This window comes from Ambystoma mexicanum, chromosome 4p (genome assembly GCF_040938575.1).
Source record: "Ambystoma mexicanum isolate Mex_15411 chromosome 4p, UKY_AmexF1_1, whole genome shotgun sequence".
NCBI lineage: Eukaryota > Metazoa > Chordata > Amphibia > Caudata > Ambystomatidae > Ambystoma > Ambystoma mexicanum.
Genome location: NC_090927.1, coordinates 690,805,733 through 690,819,326, shown reverse-complemented (window position 1 = coordinate 690,819,326; position 13,594 = coordinate 690,805,733). Strand labels below are relative to the sequence as shown.

The following is a 13,594-nucleotide window of genomic DNA, read 5'->3' as shown; positions in this document are numbered from 1 at the left end:
CTTTTCAGATAAAAGACAAGATGTTTATAAATGCACAACATGCAGAGCATGCCAATATGTATGTAATAGAGACCTATACACACCTTCAGTTACTGATGAAGTGATGAAAAGAAAAGAATCATGTATGAGACAGATTTTGTGATATATGTTCTAGCCTGCTCATGTAAAAAGTAGTAGGTGGGCAGCACCACATGCAAATTAAAACTGAGGATTCTTCTTTTAAGAATGAGGATTACAATTATCCAATTCCGAAGCATTACAGTGAAAAACATGGTAAAGATTGTATATACTTCTCATGTTTTGGTATTAAATATATTAATGTTTACCCACATAGCGGTAATCATAAATTGACCCTTAGGTACATGGAAACAAAATTCATAATTGGCTTTAATTATAAAACTCAATATGGAATAAAATACAGATGAGGAGTTATATACATGGGTGGGTTAAATGAAGACTAAATGTGACTGGTTCATTATCTTTTCTTGTTTTCTTTCTAAACTGATTCTTCAAATAGCTGGACGTGTCTCTTTTTGTTTGAAACTGCTTTTCTTATTGGTTGTTTTATGATCTTTCTGAAGTATTTGCACATATTGCACTTTATAGACAAATATCATCTGAGGTTTAATATTCTCACTTTTGCTAATTTTACTTTGCAATATCATGGACCTTTCTTAGTAATATGGTCATGCTCTCGACCTGATGTGACTTCACATCTCATTAAACCAATATTGAAATAGAACCGGTTTCAACTGTCAACAATTTAAGAGCACTCCTACAGCTTAATGTCGGCTAAAATGGATATTAGCTGCATGTTTTAATGGTGTGTTTAACGGTGAACATTTAGGGGTATATTGCATGTTATTTCTATACTTTCTTTGATGATGCGTAGATAAATTGTTGAGTATATTGTATATTGAAATTTCAATGATTATGTTTAGGAGATAAACGTCTGTTTAAATATATGTTTTGAACGTTGTGCTCTTAAAATTTTCATTTTAGTATGAAATTATTATAAATACATGTTCATACCCATGTGTATATCACACTAACAAAGTGGGTTATCAACATTCATAATGATGCAGATTAACATCTAACAAATCATATACTTAATTGTAGAGGTAACAAGATATGTCAGAAAATGTGCAAGTGTGACCATATTAAATTAACACAATACTACAATTGTAGGCCTCTTGGCCCATATTGTGTTTAAACATACAAAAATCCAGATTGAATTTATATAATTTATTTGTAGTAAATTACTTTTATTATGCACCTGCAAAGCACAGGTAAGGCCACTTGGTGGTTATTAAAATTGAACTAAATTGAATTTGATCATAGTAGATCAAATTCTCACTTTAATGAAAACATGAATATGTCATTTACTATATGGACACATAGGGCCTCATTCCGAGGATGGTGCTAGTCATGGCGCTATTAGCGTCACTGTGTCCGCCCTGGTTCAATGGGGACCTACCGGTCTAGTCCGACCTTTGCGGAACCAGTAAGTCCCCATTGAAAATGTCAATCCCCATTCCCATTTGAGCCCCCATAGGGCTCAATGGGAATGGAGAGGGTGCTAATAACGGTACCGTAAATTACAGTACCGTTATTAGCTCTGAAGTCCCTTTGCAGGTCCCGTCCTTAACGCATGCTAAAACCAGGCGTTAAGGAAGGACCCGCAAAGGGACCCCGGAATAGGGCGCAAAGGGATTACCGGCACCGATGTCATTACCAGTGCCCGGTATCCCTTTGCGCCCAGGTCGTAATGACGCCCATAATGTGCACAAAGACTAACTGTCACTTAATAATGATTGTTCTAAAATACAGTGTATGTATTGTAACAATGTGTGCCTTTACACTTTCTATGACACTTTTTGTTTTTAAAACGAGTGCTTTGTAAAAACCTTGAAGATACATCCTGTCAGCAAGCTCCCAGAGGTGGGTGAAACGCGTCAGGAGATGTTTTTATCATGTTGCTGCTGCACTGATATAAATGGTTTCATTTGAGCTATAAGCGTCTGGATCGAATTGCGGCAGAAACTGGTTAGCGTATACGCTGGTTGCCCACATTCAGTCACTGTTATATATAAATGAACATTACATAGCTTCTGAAAAATACTACTTGACTTTGAAATCAATATTAACACCCGGGGAATGCTACCGACAGTATACGCCCATGTTACTTGCATGCCTTTGTCACCACTCCAATCCCGCCTTTAGCCCTTTGCCCACTTACCTGCTGTTCCACCACCTTGGTCGCTCACTAGCAGCTCCGGCCTCCAGAGTTGACCACCATAAACATGGAAAAGGTACTTGCACCATGTTGTTCATTGCCTGGCGGCTATCTGATTTTATTTAAAGGGACCGTGGGTTGACATGTCATTGTGCATCCTATTCTTTAAAAAAATATAAGTACCCTGGAGGGAGCAGTAGGGTGGTAATGGAGTTAAGCACCAGGCTGAGCGTTGGGCTTGGACTAGCGGGCTGTTAGCTGCCAGCACGCCACCTCCCCAGGTCCAGTGCTGAATGCTACATTGTGTCTATTCCCCCTCTCTAGAAATCTTTCTAAATGGAAAACGGGCTGGGATTCTCTCCTTGCCATTGACTTGCAGTGCTTCAGTAAAAACTTTGAATATATGGAGAGAATGGAATGATGTATAGCTTCCATTTGATTTGATAAACTGCAAAAGGGACGAGAAGGAGATATTAGTATTGTCAGAGTGTTTGGAGTTTGGGACCATGACTAGATAACATGTTGTTGTCCTGAAGGCATTACCCTAATAGCACAGCACCCCCATACAGAACACAGATGTGCAGTCTGAGCCTTCAGTCCCACTCCCTAGTGTCTAGAAAGATAAGCTAGTCGACCAGAAACAACTACAAATCAGCTGTCTTCGTGTGGCCTCCTGAATGCAGGCACACATGCCCATGGGAATCAGCACAATAGCACAACAGTACGGCTTGGACTTGGAATGGAACTGACTGGTTCTACTGTATGTGCTGGAAAGTTGTACGGTTCATCTATCAGTCTGATGCTCCACAGATTTGATGAAGTTACCTACACCCCCTTGGCCAACCCTGACCAGCGGCAAGCCCATATCCATAAGAAAAGGAACTATGGTACATTCTATTAGATCTTCCGGGAAGAGCCATCTGTTCCTTATGTATTCTTCATCTCAGTGAAAGGGCTGTCCATGAACTGCTTCTTCCTCCTGGGTGCCTAGAAAATAATAGTCAATTTCCAAGTGCATTAACCAGAACTGGAACTTTCTGTCGCAGTTGGCACCAGTCCATTTCCCAGTGCCAGAACCCCCTCAAGCGTCTCTCCCTCCCTAGGGCGTGGCCACTGTGTATCAGTAATGGCTTCTCTTTGGCAACATTAGTGCTCCCCACACATGCGTTTTGCATCATCACTGGCCTTGCTAAACTCTGTTAATATGAGTGTCCCTCTGCTCCAATGATTGTAATCTAGTTGAAAATCCGTCCATTGTATTTAATCAATTAAATCTTATAGATGAATTGCAAGTATTTTGTTTGAAGTAACATACCAAGACCTTTTGCGTAATACATAATCTCGTATTTCACATGGCAAGAATGTGGAAATCTCACTTAGACAGAAAAGATGTGGAAAACATGTCTTACCAACTACCGTGATATAGGCTTGCTCACTGCCATTAACGACATCAGTGGGAAATGTAAATGACAACTCTTTGGACACAATTTGGGATGACAAACTAGTGGCATCCAAAAGAACAGCCTGAGAATACGTCTTCGGGATTCCTTCCGCCTACAAACAAGAATAAAACACATGGGTTAGTTGTCTTTCCCCACTGATACTTGCTTGAATGTGTCTAGCTTCAATGGAATGTTTCATTATTCTCTGAATGAGAAACCCAAATTCAGTCACCCTTAATTGTTGGAAAGATTCATGGTACCAGTGAATGCACCATTTTATATCACTTTTGATTCTGTGTGCATTGAACAATGATTATGTATTGAACCAAATATTGGATGGTTTATAAGAATGTGTCCTCAGTTTAAGAAGTTGCTAGTGTATGAAGCACACTCCATAATAGCACACTCCATAATAGTAACCAATAACCTGTTTTGTACTTGTTTTTATTCCAACTATTTTTATCAGCACCCTTTATGAAATGAATCCGTTAAATATCTTTAAAAAGCATGTTCCTAACAGGCAACAGCCCAGGTCAATTTGTAATATGGCAGCCTCAGAACTAAATTAATCGGTATAACTAACATAGGCAATGTTAATTGTTCTGATATAGCTAGGTAAACATGAAAAACTTCGCTGAGCCAGAACATCTGATTAACAAACCTGCATCAGAGCCTTGCTTGCCGCTTGAACCTACTTTAACCTCCCATTGGCTGTTCACTCCAGCATCCATCGACTCTCCCATCTCCAAAAAGAAGACTATTTCCAAAGCATGAAGAATAAAAACTGTATACTGCAGAACCCTTAACAAGAGTCTGTAAGATTAATCCCAATTAATCATGGCCTAAGAACAAAGGTTTGGTACCTTTTTCCAACATAATACTATAACTGAACAATAAAAAAACAATACAGAGGAAAAGAGAAGCAGGAAAACATTCGTGTGGCAGTATCAGTCTATGTATATTCCCTTCCCATCTTCTCTCCCCTTTCTATTCTTTCCACTCCTTCACCTTTCACGCTCAGTCACCTTCAATCAGCTCCCCCTGACCACCATTCCCATTCTGCACCACTCACACCTACCCTCACCATGCCTTCTTGGCCTGGCATTGGAGAATAGAGGACGATACTGCCTCCTCACCAGGGGCGGAGTAACGAGACCTCCAGTCCTTATTGCATCTCACATGGTGTGCGCTCAAGAATACTTCCAAGAATACGGTGGCTACTCCCATAGGCCACAGAGGAGGCGATTGTGGTCCAGCTATCTTGTTGTAAAAGACAGCCCCCTCCTCCTTAGACTACTGAAGCAAGCAATAGGACATTTTTTTTTTACAAAATTACATTTTGGAGCACAACATTTTATTTTTTGTTTACATTTTGCAGCACATTTTAATTGAGTTGAGGGTGCACGGGAGTGCTAGCATGCAGGAAAGAGTGGGCACAGGAGACAGACAATGCAGGTTGAGGGGTATGTGGACTCCTGGTATAGCCTGGTTGGGTGTAGCAGGTAGGAGGGGTCTCTGCTCCCCTGCCACCCCCCTCTGTCATTGTCTGGTACATACTGTATACATGCTGTTCATAATAGGCAATTGTTAGACATGTTTACTTTGCTTTGCTATTGTATGTCACAATTTCGTTCAGTAAATGTGTCCTTTTATTTTCCAAAGAAAGATGTGCATGTATCTCCTTCGCAGGCCTTTACTCCTGCGGTGCCCATCTATTAAACCATGAGTGAGGCTTTTTAAGAATAGCTCATACTGCAAACTGAATCACTTCTAGGGCACCTAATTTGGGCTGAAACGCACAGTAAGATTACATGAGTTGCCCAAGATTACACATTTTGGTTAAGTGGTAAAGCCAGAATTTGAGACTAGCATAAAATGTAGGTACTTGACCACACATCTTACCAGCTCAAGTTGGTATAAATATGTATTGAATATGGTTTTGAATATCTAAAATAATAATCAATTTTATACAGATTAGTTAAAAATGTACAAGTCACATGATAAATGAACCTGACAACATATACATTGTGCCGATTCTGAGGATGTGGTCCTTTCTCCCGTAGGGCGAGACCTTTCCCATGGCGACAGGGTGGTGCGTCAACAGTCAAATAGCCCCCCTGGGGGTGGTATAAAGGGAGTGGATCACATGGGAGGGTAAACCCTTTATGGGATTAGGGACAACATTTCCCAGAGGACGCGGTATAGCCCTTCTATTCCACACCCCTCATCTTGTCAAAGTACAAATTCTCCTTCCTCCCTATTAAAGAGATCGAAGATACTTTTCTGTGAAGTCAGTACATCTGATAAAGTAGACCAGAGTAAGGTACAAGAAAATCTGACATTCCTCTCTTACTATCCCAATACCACTACTGAGACAAAGAAGAACGTGAAGAGTATGAGGATTACTCCATTAAACCACATGGAGCAGCCCAGTCTTCCGCGAGAGCCCATTGGCTCTAAACAATGAGGCCAGGAAGTGAAGGAGTTCAAAAATGCCTCACCTGAGACAGAGAGGGAGAACCGGTGGCAGCCGAGAAGCAACTGGGAACGCTACCCAAGCAGACACAGAGAAGGAATGCCACGCGCGGAACACATAGAATGTAGAGAGGCAGAGTATGGTCCCGGGCGCACGAACGGTACGGCTACCTACCGAAAGCAACCTCTGGACATCCCTTGCACTCAAACACGACAACCGCAAGGAGAAGAACTGCCGAAAGGATACCAGAGCTGGCACCACAGCCAAGGACAGCAAGCACAGTACAGAGCAGAGAATAGAAGGGTTGGGTACCCTGATAATACAGCGCGAGACTGGGAACCACACTATTATGCAAATGGAACTACTATGCAAAAGGGCTCAGGAGGATAGCTCTGGGGCAACATACTTGCCTTGAAAGCAAGATGGCGCGGAGCAACACAGGTTCGATCCCCAGGTTCATGCTTAGACACCTCTGGGTATTAAGCGCGTTAAAAAATAACCAATTATAATGAGAGACTGAAAGGGTATTGGGCCCTAAGAGTAAACAAAACAAAAGAAAGGGAAAGAGTTGCTTGGCAGGAGATTAAACCAAGCTACCCTATTAACCCAATGCGAGACTGGGAACCGCAGTACTGTGCAAATAAGACACTGAAAGGGTAATGGACACTAAGAGTGAATGAAACAGAAGAAGGAAAAGGGGTTGCTTTGCAAAAGAGTAAACCAAGTCACCCTGAGAACGACATGCGGGACCCATACCCAAATTGAACTCAGAGAATAAGTGGGTCCATGACCCCGTAAAATAGAGAAGCATGTATAAAGGAGGCAACAGCGTGGCAGGAGACTGAACCAAGCTGTGACAAAACCATTGTGCGAGTCTGGGACCTGCACCCAAGCAAATATAAAATAATAAGAGGGTCTAGGATCCTAAGAGCTGAGGAGAAAGAGCAAAGAGAGCCAGAAGCTTGACTGGGGAGTAACACAAGTTACTAACATTGCATTGCGAGCCTGGGACTTGCACCCATATGAGAGCTGCAGAAACCATATTTGAAATTTTGCGGGCTCTGGGACCCACCAAAAGAAAAGGAAAAATACTGCGGTAATGTTACAAATAGTTTCCTGGATAATGTCTGGCAGGAGAGTGAACCAGACCTGTCCGTTGGGGGTGAAGAATTAAAGAGATTCACAGAGATTCACAGGAACCAGAGGAAAACCCAGGGAGAAATGGACTATCCCCTGGAAATTTGAACATTATATTGTGGAAAGAGAACTTTGTGTCAATTTTCACAACCAGGATTATCAGGAACTTTCTGTTGGTAAAGATCTTTACCCATCACTTTAGGAGAAGAATATATCCTTGCACTTTAGTTTTTTCATTATTAGTGTTAGGGTCAGAGACATGACCGTGACTGACGTTTGAATTGACATCCTTACTTATTCACTAGGTTGTTTTGAGGCAGGGAAACCTCTCTTAGAGGTAGGAACAGAGAGGCTATTTTCCAACCCTTTTTCATTTAATAAACGTCTATAACCTAAAGAATGTCACCACAGTGTCCAAGTCTTCCTTCTGCACCCTTGCAACATCATTGTAGAAACGTGTTAATGAAAAAGAGTCCTGGGATAATTTTGTTTTGAATCCTAAATTCCATGGAGGGGATCAGTCCTGTTTATATCTTTTTGCATAAGGCCCCTCCAAGTAATTTTAATTGTTTTCACCAAGTACGGGTAAATTTAATAGTAAAACATAGGCAAAATCGCATTTTCTCTTCACTTTTACATTACGTGCCTGGAAAAATGTAAAACCCTTCCACACTTAATGATTTGGAATCTGCCTGCTTTTACCAATCAAGCTAGAATGAAAGGAGGTAATTTTCCAAGTCATGTGAAGTGTTGTAGCTTTATGTTCCCCATCCTGAATAGAAGCCTACAACCTCCAACATGCAAATTAATGAGAATTTGCAAAAATTCTCATACAGACACCATGTGAAATGAAATGCATAAAATTCATTGGTTCACACAGCATGTGATGTACCCTCTTAATTTCTAATCACCCAACAATCAATAGCTTATTAAAACCTTATATCATTTTACTAAAAGGTTTCAGTTACCTTTTCCCATCTGTAATCACTTCCTGTTGCAAATATTCTGCTGCTGAGACATGTTAAAAAGATAAGGCCTCGCTCGGACGCCCTATGCAGGCCTGCTGGCTTTGAGGGGAGAAATGCAGAGCAAGGGTGCCCCATGTGCATTTATCCCTTGTCTGACTGTTAAATCCACCTCTGATTGCACTCTGCAGGAAATATTTAAATACCCTTTTTAGATTTAAAGAGGGCACTGTTTATACTTTGCCAGCAGAGGAATAGAACATACTATTTGCAAGGTTTTCATGATCAATCTTTTGAGAGAGAAAGGTTTAAGTGGGGAGGGGTTGGGAACAATCCTCCAGTCGCACTTCTCCACTCTTTCACTGGTGTGATCACACAATAAATAATTTCCATTGTCGGCACTGCCTAAACACCTAGCGGTTATACCATACTTTCCAAACAAGACCCACAATACACATGATGCATTATGTTTGTATACAATACTGTTAATAGTTACTCAAACAGTATGATGTTATGAAGTGACTACTTATCAGTTCAAATCAAGAAATGTTCTGTCCAGGCAGGCTCTGCTTCCACACACACAAAGATACATACTGCTTAGGTCAGAACCCTACTGCCCCACACTGCTGGCAAAGCCAACGGCTTGGACTTTTGAGAATACATGGGATAGGCATGTGCTAGGAAACATCTGGAAAATGATGTGAGTACCTAGGCATATGATGTCATCGGGCCTCATTACGACCCAGGCGCTAATGGGTTAACGGCGCCGTAAAAGGCTGCGGCGCCGTTAACCTATTAGCGCCTAATTACAAGGTCCCTTTGCGGGACCCGACCTTAACGGCTGGTGTAGACCAGCCGTTAATGTAGGGACCCGCAAAGGGACCTTGGTGCTAATTACGGCGCCGCAATTTGGGGCAAAAATGGGAATGGGGAAGGGCCATGGAGGAAGGGGGAATTACCGCCCCGCCAATCTTGTAATGGGGTGGTAATTCCCCCTTTCTCCATGGCGGAGTCGGTAATTTACCGGCATGGACCATGGTGCTAATAGCACCATGGTCTTCCGCCAAGGTCGTAATGAGGCCCATTGTCTGGCAAATGTCTGTCTAATATCTATACACTAACCAAAACTGTTGGCTTTGTAATTGCTTGTTTTAGACAGAACTTCAATTCAAGGAACTGATGTGAGGACACTCATAGCTTTTAAACCAACTGGCGGAAGACACACATTGGTAAGAGATAGATATTACACCAGCAGGCCCTATACACTTATACAGCACAACTATACAGCACAAGGTTTGATGTTATTTCAAGGCAGAGCTATCTCAAAGAGTAACCAAGAGAGTATGTTTCAGCTGGGAGGGGCAGGTAGTTGTTGGCAATGCTATACGAATTAACATGGCAATGTATCGGTAAATGACTGTGGGATGTTTTTACCCATGCATCCAAGCCCTACAATAAAACTGTGCAGTACTGGCATGGAAAAAATCATGATGGCCAGAACTCCCCAGAGAGTGCACAGGGACAACATGAAGAATAGGATGCCACCCATTTTTGCCTATGTTGTGAGCACAGGAGGGCACTGCCTAAAACCACAATTGGGCTACACACACAGTAGCCTGAAACCATTGGGAATGGCAATGCTGAATGCCAAAAAAGCAACTCAGAACTGTGGGGAATTCATTTTCTTAATCCCAAAAATGGTTGCATTACCAGTACTCACCACTATCAGAAAGCCGGCGTTTTAAAACCGCCAGACTTTTGTGTAAAACTGAACAAATGAAACAAAACCAGACCAAGGAAAGACTTGCTAAGAGGTGGATACCATGTAAAACTATATTCTGAAATGACTTGAAGGAAGTAATTATTTAATGTATATGTAAAAATTGTCAGTTTGATTTGAATGTAGAAAACTGGGAACAAAAAGTGACATTTAGCTGAAACCTGGCTTAATGAAACTGGATTCTGCCTGACAACTACCCCCGACAGGAGTTGAAACCTGCTCAGCCACTCCCCTTGCCAAAAGGAGTTGTCACCTCTCTGATTAGATTAGGGGTGGAGCAGCTGGGGACTACAGGGAGTTGAACAAGGGCCTGTCCTGGACTCAGGCAAATGTTATATTGGGGGGCCGTAAAGTGGCTTCCTCTTAGGGGAAACTGGGAGGGGCAGTGCCTCTGCTAGCAGCTGAGCTTGGGGGAAGTGGATATACCAGTTATTCCACCCTGTGATGTGGGAAGCCACACCCCTTTTTGACCAGGGCATAATTTTAAAAATATAGATAACTCATAGTGCGGACTTGTCAGAATTATATAAGTAATATCATTATTTTTGTGATTTTTCTGTGAACATTTTGAGAGGCGTTAGGACCCTGTGGTGTATTCTGGGGGGTTGCTAGCGGAAAATAGGGTCTCACTCCAAATGTCTGCATGTTAAAAATCTGACACTTCATCAATGAATGTCCATACTCCTTGCGCACATGTGTGTAATTTTGGGTAAATGTCCGATATTGCAAAACCAGCAAAAAAGCATAAAATGTTGTCATTTTTTAATGCAAGCCCCCAGGAAGATCAAAGGCGGACAAGCATGGACCATAAGGAATATATAATGTGCACATGTAATTTCAACAAATTGTATATCTGGGAAGGATGTATTTGAATCAAATATAGATTTGTGGGCAAACTGACCAGGGGAGGATCCTCTGACCCATAAACAGACTTCATCATGCTGACAATCCATTTCCTTACCCCAACCATGGGAGAGGGGAGAATTGGGCCAATGACAAGTAGAGAGGGGCAGGCTTAGCTAGGACCAGGCACACACCCATTTTCAAAACACATAAAAAGTGACTGCTGGGACAGGTAGAGACATTCAATTCCATTTGCTGCAGAGCATGCTGACCGACAACTTCACATCCAGAGATCCAGACTTCAAATCCATCAATCTCCAAAGACCAGAACTTTACTTCAGAACTTAAAGCAAGGGCCTAAACCCACAAACTGAGAACTCTTCTCAGCAGGCCTCAGCATCTTTAAAATCATTTGCAACTATTCCACAGCCGGGCGAGCTGTTTGAATTCTTTTGCCAAGAACAATTGCCAGAGACCAGAAAAGAGATCCAGAGTGACCCAGACCTCTGTGAGCAGAACCAGAGAGCTGACCCAGATCACTGTGAAGTGCCGAGACCAGAACCGGAGTCCAGTCCAAAACCTGACCAGATCGGTGGCGAGGCCTATTTCAAATTTATATTGTGAGTACCTAGCAGAACTGTGCAGAACCAATCTCTTTGTTAAAATAATCTAATCCAAACTATTTTAACCTAAGTAGAACTGCCTCCTAGAAATCGTATCATCTGTCATTTTTAAAGCTGCACAACTGTCACCTGTCAAAACTACCTTTATTTAATCGTCCGTATCTCTGGAACCGTTTCCAACGAACCTAAAACCGACTTCCTACTCCTTATACTTTTTCCGCAATCACGATTCACGCACTCGCGAAATTTACCGCGATTTGCGATTTTGGCTCAATTTCTCCACTTGTCAAATAGCAGCTCCATTCTTTCTTTTGTTAAAATCCGTTGCAACTTGGTAATAACTCATAGAGCATTGCTAAAGTGAGCCGGAACTAATACCAACACGCATCTCCCACTCACCCTGAATCTTTAGAGGGAATTAAAATCAGTTGGCACATTTTCCCATCCATTGCCATCACATTTAAAAGCATTTTGGGCCTGTGTTTTAAAACTCATACCCGTTTTCTCTGAGCTTGCTGGGGTGGGAATTGAATTTCATATGGTATTTGATTGCATTCCTGAGAACTGTGTGCTCCTCTTTCCATCTGCTTCCATTTCTTACATTGCATAGGGGAGGGGGGTGAATTGCCACAGAAAAAGGGATTATCTTATCTTTTGCTAAAATCATATCAAGTATTTCTGTACTGCATTTTATTCCTCATTGCTTTTCCCTTGAAACCATAAAAGTATTTTCGCTGCCTTATCCATCCTTCACCAACTCCTCATTGATTATAAAGAATTGTGCTAGTGTTAGATTACCGATTGTTGATTAACATTATATTTATAAGGGCGATATCGATTATTAATTTATTATAAAAGCGTGGTATCTATATTTTGTTTTATTTCTCAAATAAACCTTTTAAACTTGCAAAACAGAACTACTTCTTGGCTCAGTGGGGTCAGGGGGATTCTAAGAGAGGGGTGTTATATAAGGGTAGTCATCGAGAACTCATGAACTGGACATAAAGATATATCAATAAGGGTTTCCATTCAGTATCCCCGACTAGGCATTGACTTAGCTGTAGTGTTGAATTGAATCCTCTTACAAAAGTGGGGGCTCGAGCTGGGATATTCTGGGTTAGATGTATCACTTGTGCAGATTAATACAGTGTGCTAACTGACGGGAGACATACATCCGGTCGGATCACCACGCTGTGTTACGCTGTAAAGCACTCCTCAAAGGAACGCTCTAAGGAAACGGTCTGTTTTGCAAAATAAAATACAAACTTCTGTAAGTCAGGAAGGAACTCAAATTCCAGAATGACGACCGTGGTAGACATGAAAATAGCGAGGGAGCACCTCTTACATAAGCTATTTGTGAGAGGTGAGTGGACTCATCAGGACCAAACGGTCTGGTTGCAGGCAATTGCGCAACAGGTCACTGAAACAGGGTCAGATACATGGGGAGATCAGGGTCTCCTACATGTGGCCCTGAGTGAACTATATATGGCCCCTAAAGCCAAAGATGAACATAATAAGATTGCCAGGATAGCGGCATATTTGTATCTATATATGGGAGCCATGCAGCACAAATGTGCTGAAGGCCAAGATCTGGCAAATAGGCAACAGATGGCGTTAGAGAAGGCCCAATCTGACCTGGTCTCTTCTGAGCAGAGGCTGCAGAGGAGCCAGGAGTCAGAAAATGATAGCAGACAGTACATCACTAAAATAAAGGAGGATATGGATATGCTGCAACAGGAAAAGGCTGACCAGGATACCAGATTTCTGGCCTTGCAGAAGGAGTACCAAGAAGGTTTGGACTCCCTACTGCAGAGCCAGAAAAAGTTGGAGCAACAATTAGATTTCAATAGGGCATGCGCCGAGCAGGTAGTCACCCTGCAAAGCCACCTAGATAGGGAGAAGGCAGAGAGCAATAAACTGATTTTGAAAGACCTGGATACCCAGGCAGAGTTTGACCAGGAGTGCCAGAAAGCTGATGCCTTCCAAAGGCAAAGGGGCGACCTGGCGGCACAGATGCAGGCTCTTAGTCAGGAAAGGGATACCTTAGGCCAGGAAGTCTGACACTTAAAAAGGAAAATGGAAGAAAATCACC

At 42.1% G+C, this 13,594-nt stretch overlaps 1 protein-coding gene across 1 annotated transcript in view; it reads right to left on the bottom strand.

The window, feature by feature from the left end:
* Positions 1-13,594, bottom strand: part of LOC138453420 (CD109 antigen-like) — a 1,060,964-nt gene that overhangs the window by 315,444 nt on the left and 731,926 nt on the right. Inside the window, exon 22 of the mRNA XM_069606254.1 lies at positions 3,646-3,790. Coding sequence (XP_069462355.1) covers positions 3,646-3,790 — 145 coding nt within the window. The remainder of the gene's footprint in view (positions 1-3,645; positions 3,791-13,594) is intronic.